The sequence below is a fragment of the Oryctolagus cuniculus genome, chromosome 7 (genome assembly GCF_964237555.1).
Source record: "Oryctolagus cuniculus chromosome 7, mOryCun1.1, whole genome shotgun sequence".
In the NCBI taxonomy this organism is placed as follows: Eukaryota; Metazoa; Chordata; class Mammalia; order Lagomorpha; family Leporidae; genus Oryctolagus; species Oryctolagus cuniculus.
In genome coordinates this window covers 126,111,101-126,135,580 of record NC_091438.1, presented here as the reverse complement: position 1 = coordinate 126,135,580, position 24,480 = coordinate 126,111,101, and the positions used below count along the sequence as shown (strand labels likewise).

Sequence of the window (24,480 nt, the reverse complement as noted above, 5' to 3'; positions counted from 1 at the left end):
CGACCCACTTTTAAGCTCTGTGTGTAGTCCTCTGTGTGTGCGTGTGTGTTAGGTGCGAGGGGTGACACGGATGGGAAGAGAAACAGCCAGCAGTGGGTGGAGGGTGGCCCTCTGGAGCACCACCATCACCAGGACCACGTGTTGGTTCCTGCTGTCAAAAGGAGGACGGAGCCCACAAAAATAGGGTTCAAAGCAGATTTTTCTTCTTAGTACTGAGGAGGGGTTGGAGGGAGTCTTCAGTCAGACACAGTGAGAGAAAAAGGAAATGTTTTATTTAAATTAAAAATGGGTGAATTACTGATATGCAATAAGCAAAACTCAAATCAAGTCACAAACCTTGAATTCACTTCCCAAACAATCAAAATTACATATAATTACCAAAATAGCTCCAGTAAGACAAAGCAGATTTATATTTCTTAATATGAGAAAATGGCAAGGTAGGTTCAGTTCGTATAACAAACAATCCACGCTCTACAAGTCTCAGGAATACCCAAATGTGTTCCAGTTTGTATACGAAAGAAGAGACCGCATCTAGATGGTGCTGGTAAGCGAGCCAATGAGGTGTGCAGCAAACAAAACCTGTCACTGAGAACAACAGGCCATTAGGTGTATGAGCCCATCGCAGTCAAAACCCTCCACTGTGACCAGTGGGACCGGCAAGGGGGGCCAAACAGCCAGCAGCAGGTGAAGCGTGCGCCCGCCCACTCCGCTGCACGAGCCCCAGCCCTGCACGCCAGGCACCCCTGTGCCCTGCAGAGGCCACGGCAGTCATCTCAAAACCAGGCTCTCGATTCTTTTGGTGCTTCTCTCTATGTGACCTTTTTCCTCTGGGATTTACGGGGAGGCTCTCTGCACACACAGTATACCAGACAGTACAAGGCACGAAGAAAACAGGACCAAGAATAGGGCTATGGGGAACGTAGCAAAGCAGCAGGAGGAACTGCCAGTTGGCAAAGGTAAGATTTAAAAGCAAAATCAAAACTGCAACCAAACTCGCCATTACCCAACCTCCCTGTCACAGCTGAGGTGGCGCAGGTGAGGTCTGACTATAGGTCAGAGCAAATCACAGGCTGGGTAAGTGAAGACAACAAATAGAACCCCCAAATTAACACGAAGAAGGCTTATGGGGCTCTTTGCTCAAGCTGCTGAACTTCAACTTCGAACAAGAGAGTTCGAAACCTGCCACCTCTGCCTGGAGCTGAGGCAGTGTCTCAGGCAGGCCGAGGGTCTCGACAGGCCCGAGTGCAGCGAGAACGCCTCCCCAGGCGTGGGAGGGGTGAGCACGGCACTGCACACTGGCTCAGGGATGAGGCTGGCCACACAAGCTTGAGGTGGGAAGGACAGAAGAGAAGCTAAAAAACCAAAATGACTTCTCCACTTACACAATTCTGTGATGCAAAAGAAATGCACAGACAACAAAGAGTTAAGGTGTCCGGAAAGTATCTGCCAGTGAATAAGAATTTGAAACTAAAAATGACAAGCTACATTACCCTCAAGTATATTTCATATAAATCAGTTCTCAAAAAAAACTTTCCAGGTACAGACATACTATTTATGGTACAGTATATACAAATACAGCAGTATAATTCAATTTATTGCTAGAACTTTATTTGGTTGTTACAAAATCAGTAAGGGTGTATATATTAAAAAATGGGAGGGGGGATGGAAGGCAGCCAGAAGAATAAGAATTATCTTCATGTTTCCTAAAGTGCCAGGTTAATTTTATATTATATTTGAACTTTTATGAGAGAGTGAAATAGCACAGATAGGCAAAGGCAATGTTAAGGAACAAAGAAATAAAAAAAGGAGATGCCTAAGCCATAATGAGAAAAGACACATCCACGGGAAAAGACTTCCCCCTGCTGAAGCTAAACTTTAATACTTCTAGAAAAAAAATGTAAGGCTGGCCAACACCAAGATGAACATTGTGTAAAGAAAACAAAACAAAGCAAAAACCAAAACCAGCCCCGAAAGGCTGAAGGGGACTACACCACCCGACAGCTGATCCAGCCACGTGGACAAAGTTAGAACGGAATCGATCGCTACTCAAGAATCTGGTGCCATGAGAGCTTCCTTGCTTCCCCTCACTTGGCCTACAGCAACGTTAGGTTTCATGGTTTCTTCCTTACTGTGTTGCCCCAGAACTGCTTCTAGGACCACACAGCAAGTCCAGACTCGACATGCAGGGGACATGGAAGTCTTACTCCCTCCAGCTCAGGGACCTCCGAGCCAGGTCCGCGGAAGTGTTTAAAGGGTGAAGGATCATGCTTGCTGGAATTCACTTTGAAAACAACTTGCTATCATCACGTGAACGCCCCTGCTGTGGGCATCCTCTGAGCTGGCAGGTCTAAGGAAATGGAATACGACTTCCCGTGTCTCACTTCACCACTGTTTTGGCCTTACTCATCCAATAGAGAAATGTGTCAGGTTCCCGCTTAGCCCCCAGGAGAGATCTTGAGGGGTGTGGTTTCTGGGTCAAAACGAAAGGCATGGCTGTCCTCTAAGGCTCCGCTGGCCAGGCGGTCAGTGGCCGGGAGACTTCAGTGCTGCCATTTAGAACGGAGCTGGTCCCAGAGCAGGGAGCTTTCAACAGCTTTAAACAGACTGGAGTGGGCAGTGGGGGAGCACAATCCAGTCCACCCGGTGGGGGAGACCCGGCAGGGGAGTCGCTCCCACTGGTTCATAAACCTAAAACAGGATTAAAAATAAGAACCCCACCACCACCCCAAAAGTTCTCTGGTTTCCGGGGCGGGATTAGCGGAGGGAACAGAGAATCAGACTCCTCCTTTCCTGAGCCTGGAGCCAGCGCGCCCCCCACAGCGTTTACTCCCTGATTCTGCTCCCCAGCTCCCAGGCCACACCCGGGCAGCACCTGGGGGACGCTTTCAGGAGACACGGACACAGTTTCAGCTGCGACCCAGAGCAGATAAGCGATTCTTATAACAAATCATTTGTTCAAAACCACTCTTCCTATTTTCCACACAATACGCACAGTCCTTCCTTTTGTTGTAAAGTTACAAACAGAAAAGGCCTGTCTTTGAAAGGAAAGACATTTTCCGAGTCTCTATAAAGTGCAGCTAATTTAAGGCAAATTTATGTGAAATATAAAAGGTGGCTTATTCTCTCTATATACACATTTCCCAGTTTTAAAAGGTAAAGTTTCTTCCTCTCAAAAAAAAGAGAAAAAAATGAAGGTTTTATTTCTTTTTTCTTGGAAATTTAAAAATGTAAGATCTGGCTTCAGGAAATCATAGATTTCTGAACATCATTATATAAGTAAAATGGTCTTTTTTTAAAAAAATAACTTTTCTATAGCTTCTTCAAACAAGTTACAAGGAGGCAATGTGTCTGCTACAGTGGTCTGAAGGACTGATGGGTAGGCGGAGGGTTATTTTGTGAGGTGAGTAGCCTTTAGGTAGTCGGGGTGTATCTCCATTTCTGAAGCAAGCCTGATGAAGCTAGACACCTACAGCGACTCTCAGCTCCAGGAGCGAGTATCTCCCATCTCCGTCAGAATCAAATGTTCTCAAGCGCTCTGGTTCTGGCAGGGCAGAACCTAGAGTCTGTGAGATTTCCTGGTAGGTCAGCTTCCCATCCACGTCCTGGCCAGTCTTGTGGAATAAATCCTGAAGATCTGTCAAAAAGGAATTATAAAAATACAGGTAACTTAAGTTAAAAGTAGCCTCCATTGAATTTAAAGCACTAAAAGAAAAGGTAAACAGAAAGGCTAATTTTTGATCCTTTAAGAGCAGGAGGATCATAGGGCCCTCCTCCCCCTCCCCCTGCCCAGCAAAGCCGTGTTGGGGAACTACAGGAGAAAGGGTGGAGAGCTTGCTCTCCAGCCGCGCCTTCTCTCCAGGTTTTCCAGAGTTTAGTCTTAAGTTGGAGGAGTAAAAGGGAATGCAGAGACCTAGGGAACTGCTTGATGGGAGCTAGCTGAGCCTCTTGTGAGACTTCTTCCTGGATGGCTGAGTGGGGACTGGAAGCACGCTTCGAAGTCTTTAGGAAGTAGAAATCCCAAATACTCAACGTCTTCTCAGTTTTGATGGGAAAACCAAAGCTCAAAAAGGAAAGTAACTTGCTTAAGGCCACTTAACTCTTTTTTTTTTTTTGCTGGTGGTAGGACTTTTTTTTTTTTTTTTAAAGATTTATTTATTTGAAAGAGTTACAGAGAGACACAGAGAGAGGTCTTCTATCCGTTGGTTCACTCCCCAGATGGCCGCAACAGCCAGAGCTTTGCTGAACTGAAGCCAGGAGCCAAGAGCTTCTTCCGGGTCTCCCACATGGGTGCAGGGGCCCAAGCACTTGGACCATCTCCTACTGCTTTCCCTGGCCACAGCAGAGAGCTGAATCGGAAGAGGAGCAGCCAGGACTAGAACTAGCGCCCATATGGGATGTCGGCACTGCAGGCAGCAGCTTTACCCGCTAGGCCACAGCTTCAGCCCCAAGGCCACTTAACTCTTAAATGGCTACATAAGGACAAAATTATCTTATTATCTAACTTGTTGCTCTTTCTACTACATGACATTGTCTCTCTGGATCCAGAAATTAGCAAGCTTGATAATCAGGGACTCAAAACCACAAGGAGATGCCACTTCATAGTCACTAGGGTGACTGGACTCTAGAAGGGTCAGCGAGGATGTGGAGACAGTAGATTGAGTGCACATATACTGCTGATGGGAAAGTAAAGTTGGTGCAGTCACTTTGGAAAACAAATTGGCAGTTCCTCAAAAATAGTTAACGGGGCCGGAGCCATGGCACAGTAGGTTGGTCCTCCGCCTGCAGCGCCGGCATCCCATATGGGCGCCGGTTCTGGTCCCAACTGCTCCTCTTCCCACCCAGCTCTCTGCTGTGGTCTGGGAAAGCAGTGGAAGATGGCCCAAATCCTTGGGCCCCTGCACCCACATGGGAGACCTGGAAGAGGCTCCTGGCTCCTGGCTTCAGATTGGCACAGCTCCAGCCATTGCGGCCATTTGGGGAGTAAACCAGTGGATGGAAGACCTCTCTTTCTGTCTCTCCCTCTCACTGTAACTCTACCTCTCAAAGAAATAAATAAAATCTTAAAAAAAAAAGACAATCTTAAAAAAAAAGTTATCATGAAACAGCAATTCTGTTCCTAGGTATACACTGAAGAGAAATGAAAATGTATGTCTACATAAAAATCTGCATACAAACATTCATAGCAGCATTATTCCCAATAGCCCAAACTGGAAACATCCCACGTTTCCATCAACTGATAATCAGTTAACAAACTGGGCTATGTCCATGTAGTGGAATATTATTTAGTCATAAAAAGGAAGGAAGTATTGATAAATGTTACAACACGAATAGACCATGAAAACACTATGCTAAATGGAAGAAACACATTGAAAGAAGGCAGCATAAACAAGGCCATGTGCTGTTACGATCCCACTTACATAAAAGACCCCAACAGGCAAGCTCTTAGACAGTGGATGGAGAGCAGTGGCTGCAAGGGGCTGGGCAGTGTTTAAACTCTATATCATGTTTTCTCTTGGGATGAGGACTATTTCCTGGAATTAGTGGTGATGGCTGCATAACATTGCAAATATACTAAAAACCAGTGAATTATAGATTTTAAAAGGGTCCAATGTTATGATATGTGAATTACATCTCATTAAAGTAAAAACAAACAAACAAACAAAAAAAAAGAAAGGACTAGATATCTTTTCAAAGCACTTTTTGTATTCAGGCCGGCATTGTAACACTGCCTTTCAAATAAATAAATAGATCTTTTAAAAAAAAAGCCTTTGTCTTTTTCTGTGTTTGTATGTTTATACACATATACATATTTATTTTTTTGTGTGGATAAGAAAGAAATACCACCAGTTGATTTGTATTTTTTTTTTTTTTTTATTTCAAAGGCACTATTACAGCCAATAGGATTGGAGGATTTCTATCAGGAGTCTCTTGTATTTTCTCAAAGGCCCTATAACAAACACTTAGGAGGGCTGATTATTGTATAATATTTTAAAAAGACTTGGTTGTTTCCCCATAACCAAATAGAAGATAGATGATTTAATTTCTAATATGAAAGAGGGTCAATGAGTCTGATGTTTCTTTAAAAATATTCCTGAAATTTTTTTAAAGATTTTTTTTTATTATTTATTTGAAAGGCAGAGCTACAGAGAGGCAGAGAGAGAGAGAGAGGGAGAGAGAGACAGACAGACAGAGAGGTCTTCCATCCATTGGTTCACTCCCCATTGACTACAATGGCTAGGGCTGTGCCGATCAAAAGCCAGGAGCCAGGAGCTTCTTCCGAGTCTCTCATGTGGGTGCAGGGCCCAAGGAGTTGGGCCATCTTCTACTGCTGTCCTAGGCCATAGCAGAGAGCTGGATTGGAAGTGGAGCAGCTGGGACTTGAACTGGTGCCCACACAGGCGGTGGCCCTACCCACTATGCCCCCTGAATTTCTTTGTGATTTTCCTTTTTTCAATACCACACCTGAATTCTCTATGCCTCTTGTTTGGTACGTAGGAAAAATGAAAATGTCTGAAAGCAGGGACAATAGTTGTGGTACCAAGCCTGGTTTACAAGCTGTTGTTGTACACAAGCTTCAAACAGGGCCCACTCTCACTCCTATGACGGGCCTAGCAATGTCCTAACAAACCTCAAGAAATCTCTGAGAGCCAGAAAGGTTGGTGGGCTCTTCTTCCTAATGCCTGCCACCAAGTGGCTAGCTGGAAAAATGTTTTGTTGTTTTTCTCTTTGTGCATGAGTTTACATAGCATCCTATGCAGCTGGCAGCTGCATTCAAATAAAAACGATTGCTGCTTCAGGTCATTCAAAAGTATGAGCATTTGAAAGTGACCAAAGAGCCTCTCCCCATTCATCCCCAGCAATTCTTCTGTAATAACGGAGAGGGGGCAACCTGCATTGTCACTAAATACAACTGAACGCTCTCCCTCCTCCAAAGAAAACAGAAAGAAAATAAATCAGGATGACACAAAAAAGTGACCACATTTCAATGGTGTTATAAATGTTTGAGTCTTCTATGCTTTAAGCAATAACTGCAGCATGCAGAACACTTAATCATTCATTTAACAGATACGCACATGTACAAGGGTACTGTGCTAGGGTAGGAGTTAAATTTTGTATATTCCCAGTCAATTATAATAGACTGACATGTACTAAATAGGGAAAACCACAAAATGTTAAGGAGCACACAGGAGTAGTCCAATCCAGTCCTGGGAGGGAAGGAAACGCTTCCTAGTGGAACAGCATTTAAGCTGAAATGAACGGCCACGGCGGGAGGACCGGAACAGATGCTCCAGGCAGTTGGCAAAGCAAACACAGTTCTCTATGAATCATAACCTTCCTATTAATGTTTATTTTGTTGATTTTCAGCAAAAGGGCCCCTCACTTCTAGAAGCACCTGACAAATAGGGTCAACTTTTACTCTGCTAATCTCCTGTGTCTTTATGCCTTCTCTACTAGACTGTAATGTCCTTGAGGAAAGAGAGACCACATCTTACACTGTATTCTTACTGCTTAACACTGGATTTAATGAGGCACTCATTGACTGAATGAAGACCTAAAAAAATTAATAGAGAAGACAACACAGTACACAGGTCCTCAGAGTACAAACTCTGGTGTCAGAAAGTATTGGTTTGAATTCTGCCTCAATCAGTTATTTGCTGTGTGAACTCAGGCAGGTTCCCTGACAGTACAATGGGTCTAATACACAAACCTTTGTGTTTGCAGGATGGTTACCAGGATCAAACGACACGATGTGTATCAAGTATCTGGCCTATATGAAGTGTTCAAGAAATGTTTTTTAAAAAGTGGGGGTGGGGGAAGTGTCCTAAATCAGTATATATGAAATACATGAAGCTTGTATAACTTATTTAAAATTAAAAGTTATTACTTTTAACTTTTCTGACATTACATTCCAACAACATAAAAATTTACCTTCAATGCTAGAAATTCCTGGCAGGGAGATAGGTCTTGGTTGGGTAGCTTTCTTAAGTTGGTCACCAAAAGACTGTGAAAATTTTGGCAATGCTGATGGCTTTGATGTAGAACTCTGAACTTGCTCTGTAATGAACACATAAGGTTTTAGAACGACCTGATGCCAAACCAAACTTTTAAGGCATTTGCCTATATTTAAGAGAAATAGTTGAGAATTAAGTAGCATAGTGACTGAATTTAAAAGCATTAAAAATACTGGCCAGTAAAGACAGCCAGTATTGCATTCAATTATAGTCAGTTCCATCAGAAGATTTTATAGTACAAGTTAGCATTACACATATTTAATATTAAAAATTTTTAAAAATTTGAGATATACACACACATATACATGCACACACACACACACACAGACTTCTCATTCGCTTGTTCTCTCCCAAATACCTGTAACAGGCTGCACTGAACCTAATCCAGTTATCCCATAAAGGTAGCAGGAACCCAACTACTTGAGTCATCATCTTCTGCCTCCCAGGGTGCACTTTAGCAGGATCAGGAGAATGGGTACTCAAATTCAGGCACTCCAACATGGGACACAGGTGTCCCAAGCACAGTCGTTTAATCACTAGGCCAAATGCCTGCCCCACATAATACATGTTTAGATGGTAAGCATTTAAGCTGCCGAGAGACAAAAACATAGTGGCTGCATATTAAAGCTTTTCTGACATCCTGGAGACATGCTATAAAGCCTGCTCTAGGGGAACATGTCAATATCCGGGCTGGTGCTAAGAGTGTACTGTAAGATTATGTAAGACAATGCTGGGACAAGGTCTCTCAAGTTCTATCTCCTAAGCAAAAGAAAATTCAAGATGGCAGGCGTTTACCCTGGTGATAAAAGCACCTGAGTCCCTCTTGGAGTACCTAGGTTTGCTTCTTGGCTCCAGCTCCTGACTCCAGCTTCCTGGGAGGCAGCAGTAAAGGCCCAGGTAATTGGGTTCCTGCCACCCAAATGAGAGATCTGATTTAGTTCCAGGCTCCTAGCTTTGGCTAGCCCAGTCTAAGCCATTGCAGGCATTTGGAGAGTGATCCAGTAGACAAGAGCTCTGTTTATAACTCTTTCTCAAAAAAGTAAATAAAAAATAAAACAAATTCAAGAAAAGTTTCAGTGTTTTTCCAAAACTGAAAACTTCTTGTTGTGGGGAGGAATCAAAGCTCACACAGCCCAGGGTCTTGGGTACACCCTTTGTAGAGCTGATGTCAGGGGTGACTGATGCATCTGCTAATACTGATTAGGTATGTCCCTACCTGCCAAGGGCCCTCTTAACTAATAATCCCATCAGTATTAATGATTTTCAGAAGGACTAATATTTATTTTTAAGTAAATTTTATGCACTTACAGAAACGAAGGCTCCCCTAAACAACATTTAGGGCTGGTTTAATATATGTTACGGCAGTAACGTTTTTGCCTATAATTGGATGCAGACAGCATGGAGAAGTCTATTTCCAGCTAAACATTACCCATTCTTCCCTTAATAGACTAGAGTACAAATCATGTACAAAATGGGCTTTTTCCAAATGAAAGCAAAGTGTATCAGCTTCATCTCGGTGCACTCAGGCATCACTCACGCGGTTCGATCAGCACTGCTGCAGCACCTTCCCGCTCCCTGTGTGGGAGGCAGGCTGCCCAGGCCTGCGTGAAATATTCACGAGTCAGCCCTGCTCTCACCTTCATCAGGGTTCTCCAGAGGCCTGTTGCTCTCAGGTTTGTTTGTGAGGGCACTGATCAGCTGCAGTTTCTCTTTTAGCTTGGATACCTGAGAATATGAACTATCTTCTTTCTGCCCAAAACAAAGATCACAGAAGGTTTAAGACAGAAGCAAGCCCTCACTTGAGTCTTCACAGACGACACCCGAGCCAGTTTAGCATGTGGTGTTTGACCTCAGTGGGTTCCCTACACAGGCAGTGGAGGAATGAATCAACAAATACTGGATCTCCATCTTTGGTGTTCAGCATTGATGAGTGTCTAGCTGGATTTGAGGCCAGACCATTAAAGGAACATTACGCTACAGATGATCTGATTCACTGTGAACATTTAGCTGATGGGGCAAGGCACGCGCATGTCAGCAGTAAAGGAAATATCCTCCTGCTCAGGTGCCTATGCAACACCCATTTCCTAAAATGAGCAGGGGATCGTTTTCTAGGAGCTGTTTCACACTAACTAAATAACTTTCCTGAATATCGATATCACCTTGTGACTAGAGCACTTTAAGCAGCTTTATGTTCTTATAACCTCAAAATAAAACAATAAGCTGCACACACACACTCACAACTGAACAAAAACAAACCACAACTCTCTCAGAAGTTCTCTCTGGACTCCATGGTAGCAGGAATTGTCAGGAACATGAAGAAGGAGCTGTAGTATTTTTAACTGTAAGTCTTACTTGCTTATGTCTTTTAACGTTTTTCTCCATACCCTGCTTTATTTTCTAGAAGATTAGAGTGGCATATAAAATATATTTCATTATAAGAGGAGAGACATCTGGTTTCTGTGAGGCTGGTTTCTCAATACTTAGGTTAATATGAATGGTTCTGATCTTATGCTTATTAAAACATCAACTCATCACACATTTCTTTTATTCTGTATATGTTTATTCATTTCCCACTTTTTAAAATATTTATTTATTTTGAAAGTCAGATTTACAGAGAGAGGGAGCAACAGATAGATAGAAAAACATATAGACAGAGAGAGATATCTTCCATTGTTAGTTCACTCCCAAATGGCTGCAATGGCCAGCACTTGGCCAGGCTTCAGCCAGGAGCTTCATCTGGGTCTCCCACATGGGTGTCAGGAGCCCAAACACTTGGACCATCTTCTGCTGCTTTTCCCAGGCCATTGGCAGGGAGCTTGATCAGAAGTGGAGCAGCCAGGACAAGAACCAGTGCCCATACAGGATGCTGGTGTCACAGGCAGTGGCTTTATCCGCTCCGCCACAACACATCTTTATTTCTACCCTAACAGTTGTTGTACAACAGGTCACCCTGGATTCATTTAGAAAGCTAAGCTATGGACATACCTAACAAATCTAGATGCTAAACAGTTATAGAATGAACAGTCAAGAGAAATTGGATGCTTATATGGGGTAGGATAAAGGGACTGACACACTGAGATGACAGTTAAAAGCAAAGTAAAGCCAAAACATCCAGGCAAAAGTGAGCATGAGTACTGTCTCCTGATATTCACTGGTGAAATGTAAACTGTTGCTGAGGTCACTACCAGTTACTCTTCTGCACTTGACATTCATGTCTGGTTTTCTATTTCTCTTATCCTTGGTTAAGGCTCAAGAGAAAATGCAGGAGCAGTTAGAAAACCAAACCAAAGCCTTGCTTATGAAACATCAAAACGCTAATATATGTTAATTTATCTAGACAACACAAAACTGTTTAGGACGACAAAATAAAGATGGAAAGCACTACATCAAACACTGCCTATACTATGGTTCCAATCTAAGTTCATTTCCTCTGGAGCTCAGATCCTTTGAATTTCTCAAATGAAACGTGCATCTCAGATATTTTAATTTCTCAGTCAGAATCTTCCTGACTTTTCCTTTATCTTAGCCCAGGACTTAAACTATAACACTCTATGCTGCTGTCAAACTTTCTTTCCTGGGACATGATAACACATCACAGGTTTCCTGTCTTATCCTGCTTGACAGTATGTCTGAGAAGCACAAAAAAAGGGAAAGGCACGAGGTGAAAGGAATCTATTAACTGAGGCTTAAAAAGATTACAAATGTGTTGAGATTGCAATAAAAATCAGGAAAAAATTTTTAGGCTAGAAACCTTTTTTAGATGATCTGTGCTTCTCTCCTCTATTATTAACACAGGCAAGTCACTGTCTTAGCTTAGAAGTTGTTTCCTTTAGGAAGCCCTTCTGATCCCTGTTAATGTTCTCAGTATACCCTATATTGTTTCTTTGTATCATTTATATTTGCTATTACTTATCTGTTCAAGTATGTGTTAATGATTTTCTTACTGATAGACTGAGTTCCACCAGAGTAAGGGTACCATGTCTGTCCTGCTCACTCCAGATCTCATCAAAATGCTGAGCACAGGGCAGGTGCCTCCTAAAGCAGCCTCTGTACACTAACATACTAAGCGCTTTGTTGACATACTAAGCTCCTGTTGAAAGCAGCAGCAGGTTAAAGCACAGAGACACTGATGCCTTTATTTTTACTTCAGGGTACGTCTCCTATTATTTACCTTTATGCTTTGGGTTTTTAATGGTTCTGTTCTGTTGGTTACTTGATCCAAAGATTCTCTTTTCAGAGTGGCAGCTCTATCATCCATCTTAAAGGGAAAAAAGAGGAGAAGATTAGAGGCAAACACTAAAACTTGAATATCTAGCAACTGTTAAACCAAGAGGTCAAACTTACTTAAATGGCCTCAGAATACGTTCAACAGAAATGGCAGAGGAATGGAAGAAAAGAGAGAGGGGGAGGGAGACGGAGAGGGAGAGGGAGAGGGAGAGGGAGAGGGAGAGCGAGGGTGGGGGGGGACCTGATGCTTCCAGTTGTTTCCATCACAAACTTTACAATTTTGATGGATAAACGGCAACAGAACATTTACCCAGCCTGTGCTGGGTCTGAAGCTGCTGGAAGGAACGGCAGCACAGATGGACACTATTACCGATTTTCTCTGCTGGAGAAAAGTCAAATGGGGAGGGCAGGGACAGTAAAAGAAATTTGGGGGTAGTAACTTTTCACAATAAGCCTCAAAAACCTTCAAGGCATAATATTCATGAAATCATCCAACATTTCTAGCTCCTACTCAGCTTAGCTAAGTTCAAAAGAGATTTTAAAAAAAAAAGCTCCTTTAATCTTCACAGCTTTGTAGTAAATTACATACCCCTGTAAAGCACAAGGGGGGACAGCAGAGGGAACAGGTCTTCTTGCTCCACCCTTCAAAGCTGTGTCCAGGCAACCTGCCAAGGCCCCACCGTGGCAGAACCAGTTCAAACGCTGCTTTCCATGTTCCAGAGTTCAATTTTATTTGTGGGCTTGCTTCCAGCTTTGGCAGTTACTTGCATTTATAGTATAATTTCCTGTATTTGGTTTCCATTTTTTTACACATGCCTGTGTCTTTGCTGAACGAAAGTTTTAAAGGTTGGGCCAGTAGTTAAACAGCCCACATGGACTCTAGCACAATGTAAACGTGCAAGGTGATAAAAGACCACATTTTATTTATGAGAACATGAGGATGCGTAAAGCGCCTGGTCTGCCAGCATCAGTGACTCCATAGGTCACTCAGTTTCTTAACAGGTAAAATGAAGGGCTGGACGCAAGGGCCTCTTAAGGTGAGGAGCTCGTCTGACCTAATCTGGTTTAAACAGCCTTCCTGACATTATTCACAAAAAATTCCCCCTAATGTGCAGAGTGAAGCAGGATAAATGTGAAAGTCAAGTTCGGGCTTAAAATAATAGGGAACAATTTTTGTTTCAGTCATCGCTCCTGTCCCAAAAAGTTAGAAAAGATTGGGAGGCCCTCCTTCGGCAATACGCCCAGAGCCCCTAGACCCGATGGGTCACTGGTAACCTAAGAGGAGGCTTTGTCATCTTTGCCAAGAACTTGTGGAGAGGCCTTGGCAAGCGACTTGGCTTCTCCACTTCCAAACCAGCACTAGCACTGCCTGTACCATTCATGTCACAGAGCTACTGTGAGGGTTAAGGGAGGCACCGTTGAGCAAAACAGAAAGACACAGCTTCTCAAATAAGCCAGAAGACTGCTGTGGAATGCCACCTGTGCGCAAGGCGGCACGCTGTGGCACGGAACGTCACGGGAGATCTGAAGAGGCTTACCGTGGTGAAGGACAGGTTTGCTCTCTTTTCTACCTTGCTCACAGCCACACCGCTTTCTATCAGGTTGACTCTCTGGGTAAGATTACTGACTGTCTCTTTCATCCCCTCGAGTTTAAGATCATTCTGTCTCTGGTACCCCACCAGGGCACTGTTTACCTCCTCTAAAGAGTTGTGAAGGTACAGGATATCCTAGAGTGGAAATAAATCAAGTTGTAGAATACAGCTAAAGACATACATACATCAGACAAACAGGCCAGCAGCACTGAACAAACAGCATTATGTCAAGTGAATGAAGTAAACTCCTTTTCCTGGTTTTGACCATCAATTGCCTGTCTCTGCTTTGTCCTTCTCACTCTAAATTGCTCCTACTTTATTCCCTCTGGAACTGTCTGACCTCCGCTAGAGACAGAGAGGGAAAGAGGGAAGACTACCTACATGATTCACTCTCTGGTCCCAGCAAGCTGAGCGCTTGAGAATTGATTTCCCAATGTTTACCCCACCTGCTGGCGGGAAAAACTGCTGGGTTATTAACTGAAAAGCCCATTAACCTAATTTGTCAGAACAAAACTACCTTAGGAACAATACCAATTATTGAATTGGCTCATGTAACAAAACCATAACAAGTAGTGCATTATTTAGTACAAGATTCAATTATTTTTATTGACATCCTCTACTACTGATTGCTACTTAAAGAGGAATGATGACTATGGGTTTTAAAGGGCATAAAACTCAGGACAGAAATTCTTCTTTGTGAAGATTTCCTTTATTTTCTTTAATGGGATTCAGAACTCAATAACCCATTCTCCCTTCTTGCTTTTTGTCTTTATACCTAAGAAAATCCCCATTTTCAAGGATATGCCTTCCAACATTCTTAGAATTTACTGTGGCTCGAAACAGCTATCACTCTTGATTAATCTGCTATCCATCTATCTTTAACTTGGTCTGACTGCTATTTTTCACAGTTTCAGGACAATCTGGTCATTTCCCATCCCTCTAGATGTAAAAAGGAATTTACTCCACTGATTGATATACAGGGGAAAAAAGGAGGGTGACAAGGAGGCATACAGTACTTAGGCTCCCCAAGATGTCAACATGCATCCCTCTCTACTCAGCCCTTAGGCAGGCAAACAGGTGCAAAGATCCCTGCTGAGGCATCACAACACTGTGTCCAAGCTCCCCAGGCGGCCTGCATGGCTCACTGTGGTTACAAGGAGTGAAGCCAGAGACAGTAAGTACCTGTTTCAGATTCTCACTGTGGGTCTTATTGTCCAGTTCTGATGTAACTGAAGGTGATGGAATGATCTGGTTGCTTCCACTGGTCTCCGCTGAGAAGTGTTGGTTCTGTTAAGAATAATGGAATTAAGTTTTGGCAACAAGTAATTTCTAGATGTATGTAACCCTCTGGGATGGCCCTGGAATATTTTAGCCTCCCCTACCACATCTATAGATTAATAAGTATTCCCTAAAAACCTACTGTGTTGACCAGTCCTGTGCTAGGCCCTGAGGGTACTTTTAAAAGTGCCCAGCCTCAGGCAAAAGCTGTGCCCAGATCACCTCAGGAACTAGGACCCTCCTAGTCTGTTTTCCTGGTCTTGAAATAAAATGAGCTCTCCAGTAACCATTTCTCCTCTCTCTCATTACCTGAACACCCAGAGGAACTACACAATCACTATAACTTTCCAGGGACCAACTCACTCTGAAGCTGGGCTAGTGTCATCATTTCCGCCGGACTAAGGGGTTTGGATATTACAAGAGCAGTCGGTCATGCAACTAGTGGCTTCAGGCCTTGAGCACAGCCACCAATCATGTACATTATTAGTGTTCCCCTCACAGCACATGCCAAGATTTATGTCTGAGGTTTACCTTCCTCTCCCACTCCCTCTACTGCTCAGGGCTGTGCAGAACCTGAAGAATAACATGTTTGTGCACTTTTCCTGTTAGTGGGCAAAACTTTGCATAGCTCAATCCTTTGGATCTCACAACTACGATTTAGGATAAAGGACTAGTGGCCATGGAAATGTAAAAGGGGCATATTTTTCAATTAGTTTTTTTTTTTTTAAACAGATTCAATGTAATTTGTAGATACAATTCTTTTTTTTTAAGATTTATTTTATTTGAAAGGCAGAGTTACACAGAGAGAGGGAGAGACAGAAAGAGATCTTCCATCCATCGGTTCACTCCCCAGATGGCCACAACAGCTGGCACTGGCCCAAGCTAGAGCCAGGAGCCAGAAGCCAGGAGCTTCTTCCAGGTCTCCCATGTGGGTGCAGGGGTCCAAGCACTTGGGCCATCCTCTGCTTTCCCAGACACATTAGCAGGGAATTGGATCGGAAGTGGAGCAGTTGGGACACAAATCAGTATCATATTGGATACTAGCACTGCAGGCAGCAGCTTAACCTGCTATGCCACAAAGCCAGCCCCAAAGGGAAAGATTTAATTGCAATACAATATAATTGGTTTAAATACTTTTCCTTGAAATCTTAAATCCTAGACATTTATCAACCCTGCATTCCTAAGAAACAAAAGGCAGCATTAAAGAGAAAAGGGGGAAACATGGGTTTAGAAAGCAGGAAGTTTTCTCTTAGGAAAAAATATTTCAGAAAAATAATTACTTGAGAACATACTCAGGGTGTTAAAATAATAATAAAAGTGCTGCTGAATTGGAGGACTCTTTATTACCATGGTCACTCAGTTACTCAGCAGCACGTGCAACCAGAATCTAGACGTCCGGACACTCAGCAGTGCTTTCCTTCTGCATTAGCTCCATTAGCAGCAGCAGAGGAGTACTTACTGTCCTAAAGACATGAAAAATCCCCCTTTCTCAAGCTGTCTGATACAGCTCAGATCTCTCTGGCACCAACTTCCTACTTTAAACTTGGAACTCTGAAGCTTGCAGTTTGTGGGGCAGATGGAGAAACTAACAGAAACGTTGGAAACTTGTGTGTTTTGAACAGTCTTGAACGCTTGAACACTCTTTCATATAGAGGTAAGTCATCTCCCCAGCAAGACAGCCAGGGTTGTGCTGTCCCTTTCTATCCTCCATAAATCCTTCATGGAACTGCTACCCATTAAGTGACTAATTAAGGTCTCAGAGTGACTGTGAACAGCTTAGTCTGCAGCAGAATTAGGAGACCCAGAGGCTTCTGAAAACAACTCCTGGGCACTGCAGGGGTTTGCTTCTGTCTTGGCTATTTGTTGCTGTATAACAAGTCATCCCTAAACTCCGTGGCTAAAACAACAGTTTACTGCTTCTCCTGATTCTGTGGAGTGATGGAGCTCAGCTGGGGTGTGGGGATGAGGAGGTTCTTCTGTCCACGTGTTCTAGGCTGAAGGCACACACATGGCTGCATTCAACGGAAAGCCTGGATGGAGCTGGAACATTCCAAGAGAGACTTTCACTCTCTAGAGTGCCTCTTCCCTTGACCTCTCTGCCATGCCTAAACTCCTGATGCACTGAACAGTCAGAAATAATAATTTGTTTTAAGCCACAAATTTTGGGGATGGTTGTTACATAGCAATAACTGAGATCCTTCTCCATTTCTTTTTATTCTATTTTCTCTCCTATCCATTTCATCCTCAGAAACCTTGTCATCCTTGTATCTCCTCCAGTACCACATTTGCTAAAAGACTCAGCTTTCAATTCTATCTTTCTTAGCTGCTTAATTTACAGACTGTAAAACAATGTCTACTGCTTGTTAGACCTTTTTTAATTTATTTATTTTTAAAGAATTCTTTTTTTTTTTTTTTTTTTTTTTTTTTGACAGAGTTAGACAGTGAGGGAGAAAGACAGAGAGAAAAGTCTTCCTTCCATTGGTTCACTGCCCAAATGGCCGCTATGGCCAGAGCCAGCTATTTTTTCCTGGTCTTCCATGTGGGTGCAGGCGCCCAAGCACTTGGGCCATCCTCCACTGCCTTCCTGGGCCACAGCAGAGAGCTGGACTAGAAGAGGAGCAACTGGGACTAGGACCCAGTGCCCATATGGGATGCTGGCGCCGCAGGCGGAGGACCAACCAAGTGAGCCATGACGTTGGCCCCGCTTATTAGATCTTATAAACAGGTGCACGGCAGGCCTGTTCAGATCAGTGCCAAGTTAGTGTCATGATCCTTACACTGGAATGGGTGAGCAGGAACACGCTGCCTTTCTGGAGCTGCGGCAGGCTTTCTTACCATATCATTCTGCAGTAGCTCCATGGTTTTCTTATGCTCATCCACAGTCTTCTGTATTGCCTCCACAGCAAGATGAACGCTGTTTAAAGTATTGCCAATGGACGCTACACTCTGAACAGAAGCAGGTAGAAGATCAGTGGAACTGACATGCAATAAACTGTACAAATTCAAATGTGTACTTAAGTACTCTGACAAATACATACTTGTAAAACCATCACTACAACCAAGACAGTAAACATTACCCACCCAAAGGTTTTTTTCATGCCTCCCCATAATTCCTCCCTTCTTGTCTGCAGACAACCAATGATCCCTTTTCTGTCACTATCTATCAGTTTTCATTTTCTAGAATTTTATGTAAATAGAACCACTGAGTGAATAAGCAGGCTTTAATACGGCTTTTTTCACTCGGCATAATTGAGATTCACTGACATTGTAGCCACTTCATTGCTGAACATAGTGTTTCATTTATGGCTGCATCATAGCTTGTACAATCTATCCACCTATTGATGTACATTTAGGTGTTTTTCAGTATTTGACTACTAAAAATAAAGTTGCTATAAACATTCAAAGTCAAGTCTTTATGTGGGCTTATGCTTCATTTCCCTCCATCACATGCTTTCGCATCATCACAATCCTAGGAGATGAAGGATTGATCAAATGGCAGATTTACATTTAACTTAAAAAACAAAGCAAAACAAAACTGCCAACCAGGTGGGCATTATGGCCCAGTGGGTTACACTTCTGTGTGAGAGATGCCCATATCCCATTATCAGAGTGCCAGTTTGAGCCCCAGCTATTTCACTTCCGAACCAGCTTCCTGCTAACGTATCTTGGGAGGCATCAGATAATGGCTCACATGCTTGGGTCCCTGCCACTCACGTGGGAGACCTGGATGGATTTCTGGGTTCCTGGCTTTGGCCTGGATGAGCCCTGGCTGTTGCATGTATTTGGGAAATAAACCAGTAAGTGGAAGAATTCTTACTGCCTTTCAAGTAGATGAACAGACATTTAAAAAAAAAAAACAAACAAGCCAGCGCCGTGGCTCAATAGGCTAATCCTCCACCTTGCGGCGCCGGCACACCGGGTTCTAGTCCCGGTTGGGGCGCCGGATTCTGTCCCGGTTGCCCCTCTTCCAGGCCAGCTCTCTGCTATGGCCAGGGAGTGCAGTGGAGGATGGCCCAGGTGCTTGGGCCCTGCACCCCATGGGAGACCAGGAAAAGCACCTGGCTCCTGGCTCCTGCCAGGATCAGCGCGGTGCGCCGGCTGCAGCGGCGGCCATTGGAGGGTGAACCAGCGGCAAAGGAAGACCTTTCTCTCTCTCTGTCTCTCTCTCTCACTGTCCACTCTGCCTGTCAAAAAAAAAAAACAAACAAACAAACAAAACAAAACAAAACAAAACAAAACAAAAAAAACCCTGCCAAACAGTGTTCTAAAATGATTATATCATTTCACACTCCCACCAGCCATGCAAGAGTTCCTGTTACTCCATACACCAATACTGGCACTATCAGTCTTATCAACTTTGGTCATTCTAATGGAAGTGTAGTAGTACATCCTGATTTACATTATATTAAACACTTACCAGAGATCCGTATTTTTACTTATTTCAAATTATCTTCAAACTATGAATTCCATGTAGCTTATACTGAGACAATGAACAGGAAACATTCTATTTAGTTTTCTATAAATAACTACGTAATATATATGAAAAGCAAGCAATTTTCTTGACTTAGAAGACTTTTCCTAGAGGATAAACATATATTTCCTTAAGAAAATATACATATTTCCTAAAGAAAATGTTATTTATAAATTTGGGACCCAAGATCAAGTTTTCCCACAAATGGCCTCTGTCAAGCCCTGTTGTGGGCAGGCAGACTGCCAGAGCCAGCACTGTAAACTGTCACTGTGTCAAGAGCACATGAGGTCGGTCACTGGAGCAAAAATGGATGAAACCATTTTTGGCTTTGGGAAACTCAGCACTGCAGAGCTGAAGGAATGACTACATTTGGTAGGTTCTTCTTTTACTGTAGAATCCTATCAGTGGCGAGTGAGTAGAAATAGGTATGGGCAGAAGCTTCCTTTGCTTTCATTAGGTCTCAGGAGACTAAGCAGACTGGTGACATGGCTCAGTAGTCAGCTTTTATATAAGGGCTATCCTAAGGAAACATATCTGGTGAGTTTTGGCCTTTTTTGGTTTTGTTTTGAAGATGTATTTATTTATTTGAAAGTCAGAGTTAGAGAGGGAGAGGAGGACACAGAGTGAGAGTGAGAGATCGAGATCTTCTATCTGCTGGCTCACTCCCCCGATGATGGCAATGGCCAGGACTGGGCCAGGCTGAAGCCAGGATCTTCACCTGTGTCTCCTATGTGGGTGCAGGGGCCCACGCACCTGGGCCATCCTCTGCTGCTTTTCCCAAGCCATTAGCAGAGAGCTGGATTGGAAGCAGAGCAGCCAGGACTTGAGCAGCTGCCCATACAGCATGCCAAAGTTGCAGGTGGAGGCTTCATCTGCTACACCACCATGCCAGTTCCTTGAGTTTTGGTGTTTTTATTAAGACGTGCTGATAATGTCATAGTATTATGTGATTTATTTTAAGATTTCTTAATTTATTTGAAAGGTAGAGTTACAGAGAGAGACAGTTACAGAGAGAGGGAGAGACACAGAGAAAGAGAGATCTTCCATCTGCTGGTTCACTGCCCAGATGGTTGCAATGGCCAGAACAGGGCCAGACTGAAGCCAGGAGCCTCTTTTGGGTTTCCCACATGGGCGTAGGGGCCCAGGCACTTGGGTCACCTTCTACAGCTTTCCCAGTCACATCAGCAGGGAGACCGATCAGAAGTGGAGTAGCTGGGAATTGAATCAGCACCCATATGGGATGCCAGTGTAGCAGGCAGAGGTTTTACTTGCTACACCACAATGCCTGCCCCAGGGTCATTTTTTTTTTTTTTTTAAACCAAGATCAAGAATCCGAGCGCACAAGACATGAAATTTTCAACAATAAGTAAAAAAAATTACATGAGATACATTGAAGATAGGTATTTGAGATAACCTACCACTTCAAAACAGAGCCAAAACAGAGCACTTGTAATAAATACAGTGCCTAGCATTTTAAATGCACAGATCTGCAGAGATAACACACTGGGTAAAGTCTCTAAGCTAGATGCTGTCTATGAAAGCTCTGTTGTTACAAAAGCTACAGGCATTCAAAGATACCTACTGTTAGAGAATCCTCACTGGCTGGATGTATAAGCCCATTAGGATGCAAGAAGATAGTAAGCTCTTGTTTAGGCATTTTTGTTTTTTTTTAAAGGAAGCAGCTGACAGAGTCATATAAATTCTGGAGCAAAACTCTGAAACCAGTATTCCTACCAGCTGCAAAGTGCCTGGTACATATTGGAGGAAGCTCCACAAATGTTTATTGAATGAATGAATCAAGACACGACCAATTTCCTTGTCCAATGTGAGACTGCCAGAGCTGCTTCTGCACTGAAGGCTACAGTGGGTCCTGGGGAACAATGTCAAGAATCTCGTCTCATCAACGTTGTTCCCATCTTTTTTTTAAAAAAAAGCTACAAGTACATGACCATGTTAGACAAGCTGCAAACTGTGAAAACTGAGCATATACAGAGATTGTGGCTATAAAACAGCAAGTTCATTTTTGCTTGTGGTTTAGGAATTTCTCACACCTTTGTGGAAACAACTTGTATGTTTATAGAGCCTGGCATATAATGAAATCAATTGTATAACACACTAACTTTATTTTTTAGTTTATTTGAAAGGCAGAACGAGCAAGAACAAGAGGGAGAACGATCTCCCATCCGTTGGTTCACTCCCCAAATGCCCACAATAGCCAGGGCTGGGCCGTGCAGAAGACAGGAGACAGGAACTCCATCTGGGTCTCCCACATGGGTGGAGCCATCACCTTTTAGAGCCTTCACCATCAGCAGGAAGCTGGATGGGAAGCAGAGGCAGGACTGGCTCCCAGGCACTCTGATATGGGATGTGGGCCTCCTGAGTGACAGTTTGACCTGCTGCACCAGAATGCCTGTCCCCGCCAAGATCCTAGATTTGATGCCTACTGTGTAGGGTTCTCTTATTCCTGAATCCCCTTGTTTCCATTTCCTGATGCAGGGGATGCTGTTCCTTTTGTTCTGGTCAGATGCCTCTCTCTTCCTTCCCCTATCTACTCTCCCCACTCAGCTGGCTGTCCTAGCCTACTGCTTTAGGACTGAATTCTAGGACCAAGTAAACAGAAATTCTGAGCTACTGTTGCCTAGGCCCTGTAGTCTAGGGTAGATTTCTAGGAATGAAGTACTCAGAAGATGTGCATGTTCACCTTTACAAAATATTATCAAGTTGTTTTCCAAAGTGACCTTTAGCAATATACTTCCAGCAGCTGTTTCAAATTTCTTGTTTCACATCCTTGTCAACACTGAATTTAAAATTTTTCCATTTCCCCAGGCTATTCATTAAAAACAAAACAAAACAAAACAAAACAAAACAAAACAAAAAACCCTCTTTCTCAACCGTGGAAAACAACAGAGATTTAGAAGTCTCAAGTACAACTGGTCTGCTTTCACAAAGAGATTATGAATGATGTATTGAAATAGATTATCCTTGAAACAAACCCATACATGCTAACCTAAGAGTCCAGCAGAATAATTTTGGGACTGAGAGAACCCAGTGAAAGGTGTGAATCCATATAAACTACAGGTAAAACAACCTGTTGGATATTAAAGGGCCAACTAATCAGATCAAAATAAAGTTTTTCTGAATTCTTTAGGATACACTTATATACTCTATCACTGACCTCTTGGAGCAACTAATTACAAATGCCAGGCTTTCAAATTGTAGCTGGAAAGAAGCTTGAATTATCACTTTGTACCATACATAGCACTTACCTTCTGAAGTCCCTCCACAGTGGCAGGCAGGCTAATCAAGTCTGCAGCTGACTTAACATTGGCTTTGAGGTGGTTTACTGCAGAGGTCAAGAGAGAAATCTAAAAGGGAAAGAATGCAAGAAAACAATTTGTAGAATACATGCTTTTTTCATAAACTCTATGATGATGTCAAGGTACCCTTGGATTTCATACGGTTCTTTGACCTTGTCTGCTCCTAGGAGCAGAGGCACAATAGTACCCTGGATGAACCTGACATCTGGGGGAAGCAATAATACTCCTTCTTTCTCTGCCCAATTTTTATGCTAGTGCCAAAGAGGGAAAGGTAAGCATTATTCTTAACTCTAGTCCTGGTAGCTGTAAGGTTCAAAAATTTTAAATTACCCCAAAGATACAGTGATTACTACACAATCCTTCAACAACTGGACAGGAAGAAATCTAATGATCAAGGACCACTTCAAGATTTCATTTGGTAAAATACAACACCTCAGTTATTTAACTGAACTTTTGTTCCTGCCCAAGTGGGAACACACACTATAAAGTAAAAGCCCATCATCACAAAATACAGTCTACAGGAACTGTACCTGGACAACTTGAACAGCATTTTCAACTACTTGGAGATTTGGTTTTGGTTTAATAATGTGATTAATATTTCAAACTCAATAGCTCAACCAAAGCACTACTTTGTACCCTGAAAGGGCTCAATAAATACCCACTGACTCACCGACTGATGCAATGAATGTATTAAAATAGGAATTGAAGCAAAATAAAATGTGGCTTCCCTTCTGCTATTTAGCAGCAGAATTCTAAATAGCTGGACTTCTTTCTTGAATGGGAATGGGGGGAACCTGCATAATGCTCAGTTTCAAGCTGCAGAGAGCTTATTCTAAAAAGCCCTGTAATGTGGCTCAAACCACTTTTCCAAGATTCTGAGTTCCAAACTGCTTTGCTATCCCAAATTCAAGGATGAGAACACAGATTTACCCCTAGCAATTGTATTCAGGGTGGCTTTGTAGAGAAACCATCAAAGTTTTTGGGCACTTGCTAGAGGCCAAGCACAGCGGGAGGCACTAGGAGACAGAAGACAATGCACAACTTGGTTCCGTATTTCTTCCTTCAACAAATGTTTGCTGCCTTCCCTGTGTGTGCACTGCTGCAGACACTGAGGAGACAGTGGCAGTCAACAGCATGAGGTTCTGCTCTCGTGGAGCTGACATCCTGGTAGAAGGGACAGTGTAACAAAGAAGAGCAGAATCAGAGTAGAAAGTGCTAGCAAAGCATTTAAGTGAGTAGCAGTTTGGTCTGAGGAAGGGGGTCCAGTAGAGGAGGTGGGAATTCAGGTTCTCTTCTTCCTCATCCCTCTTTGGAAGGTAAGTTCAGAGGCTTAAAATCATTTTTCATTTGTTCATTAATGTCACATATATTCAGTGAACCCTATTACACCAGGAGTGAACACCAGATATCAGAGGTCACAGGGTTTACATTTTAGTGCAAGGACTGCTATCGTTTGACCACAGTGTAGCTCCCAAACTCATGTAGGACTTTAACTGCAGGGTGATGGGTTAGCGGTGGTGGAGGGGGTGGGGGAAGACCTGATCCAATTTCCGTTTTAGGAGGGGGGCCCAGTGGGACGTCCT

The 24,480-nt window shown here is 43.1% G+C and overlaps 1 protein-coding gene across 3 annotated transcripts in view; it reads right to left on the bottom strand.

Moving 5' to 3' along the window:
• Nucleotides 1-250: 250 nt before the first annotated feature.
• Nucleotides 251-24,480, bottom strand: part of EFCAB14 (EF-hand calcium binding domain 14) — a 46,532-nt gene continuing 22,302 nt past the window's right edge. Inside the window, exons 4-11 of one of the 3 annotated variants that reach the window (XM_008265292.4) lie at nucleotides 22,847-22,945; nucleotides 17,945-18,055; nucleotides 15,014-15,118; nucleotides 13,778-13,966; nucleotides 12,184-12,270; nucleotides 9,650-9,761; nucleotides 7,930-8,055; nucleotides 251-3,634 (exon numbers count right to left, since the gene is read on the bottom strand). In XM_008265292.4, the coding sequence (XP_008263514.1) occupies nucleotides 3,459-3,634; nucleotides 7,930-8,055; nucleotides 9,650-9,761; nucleotides 12,184-12,270; nucleotides 13,778-13,966; nucleotides 15,014-15,118; nucleotides 17,945-18,055; nucleotides 22,847-22,945 (1,005 nt within the window). In that variant the 3' untranslated portion in view covers nucleotides 251-3,458. The remainder of the gene's footprint in view (nucleotides 3,635-7,929; nucleotides 8,056-9,649; nucleotides 9,762-12,183; nucleotides 12,271-13,777; nucleotides 13,967-15,013; nucleotides 15,119-17,944; nucleotides 18,056-22,846; nucleotides 22,946-24,480) is intronic. The other 2 variants (XM_070078552.1, XM_070078553.1) reach the window with 2 other exon arrangements.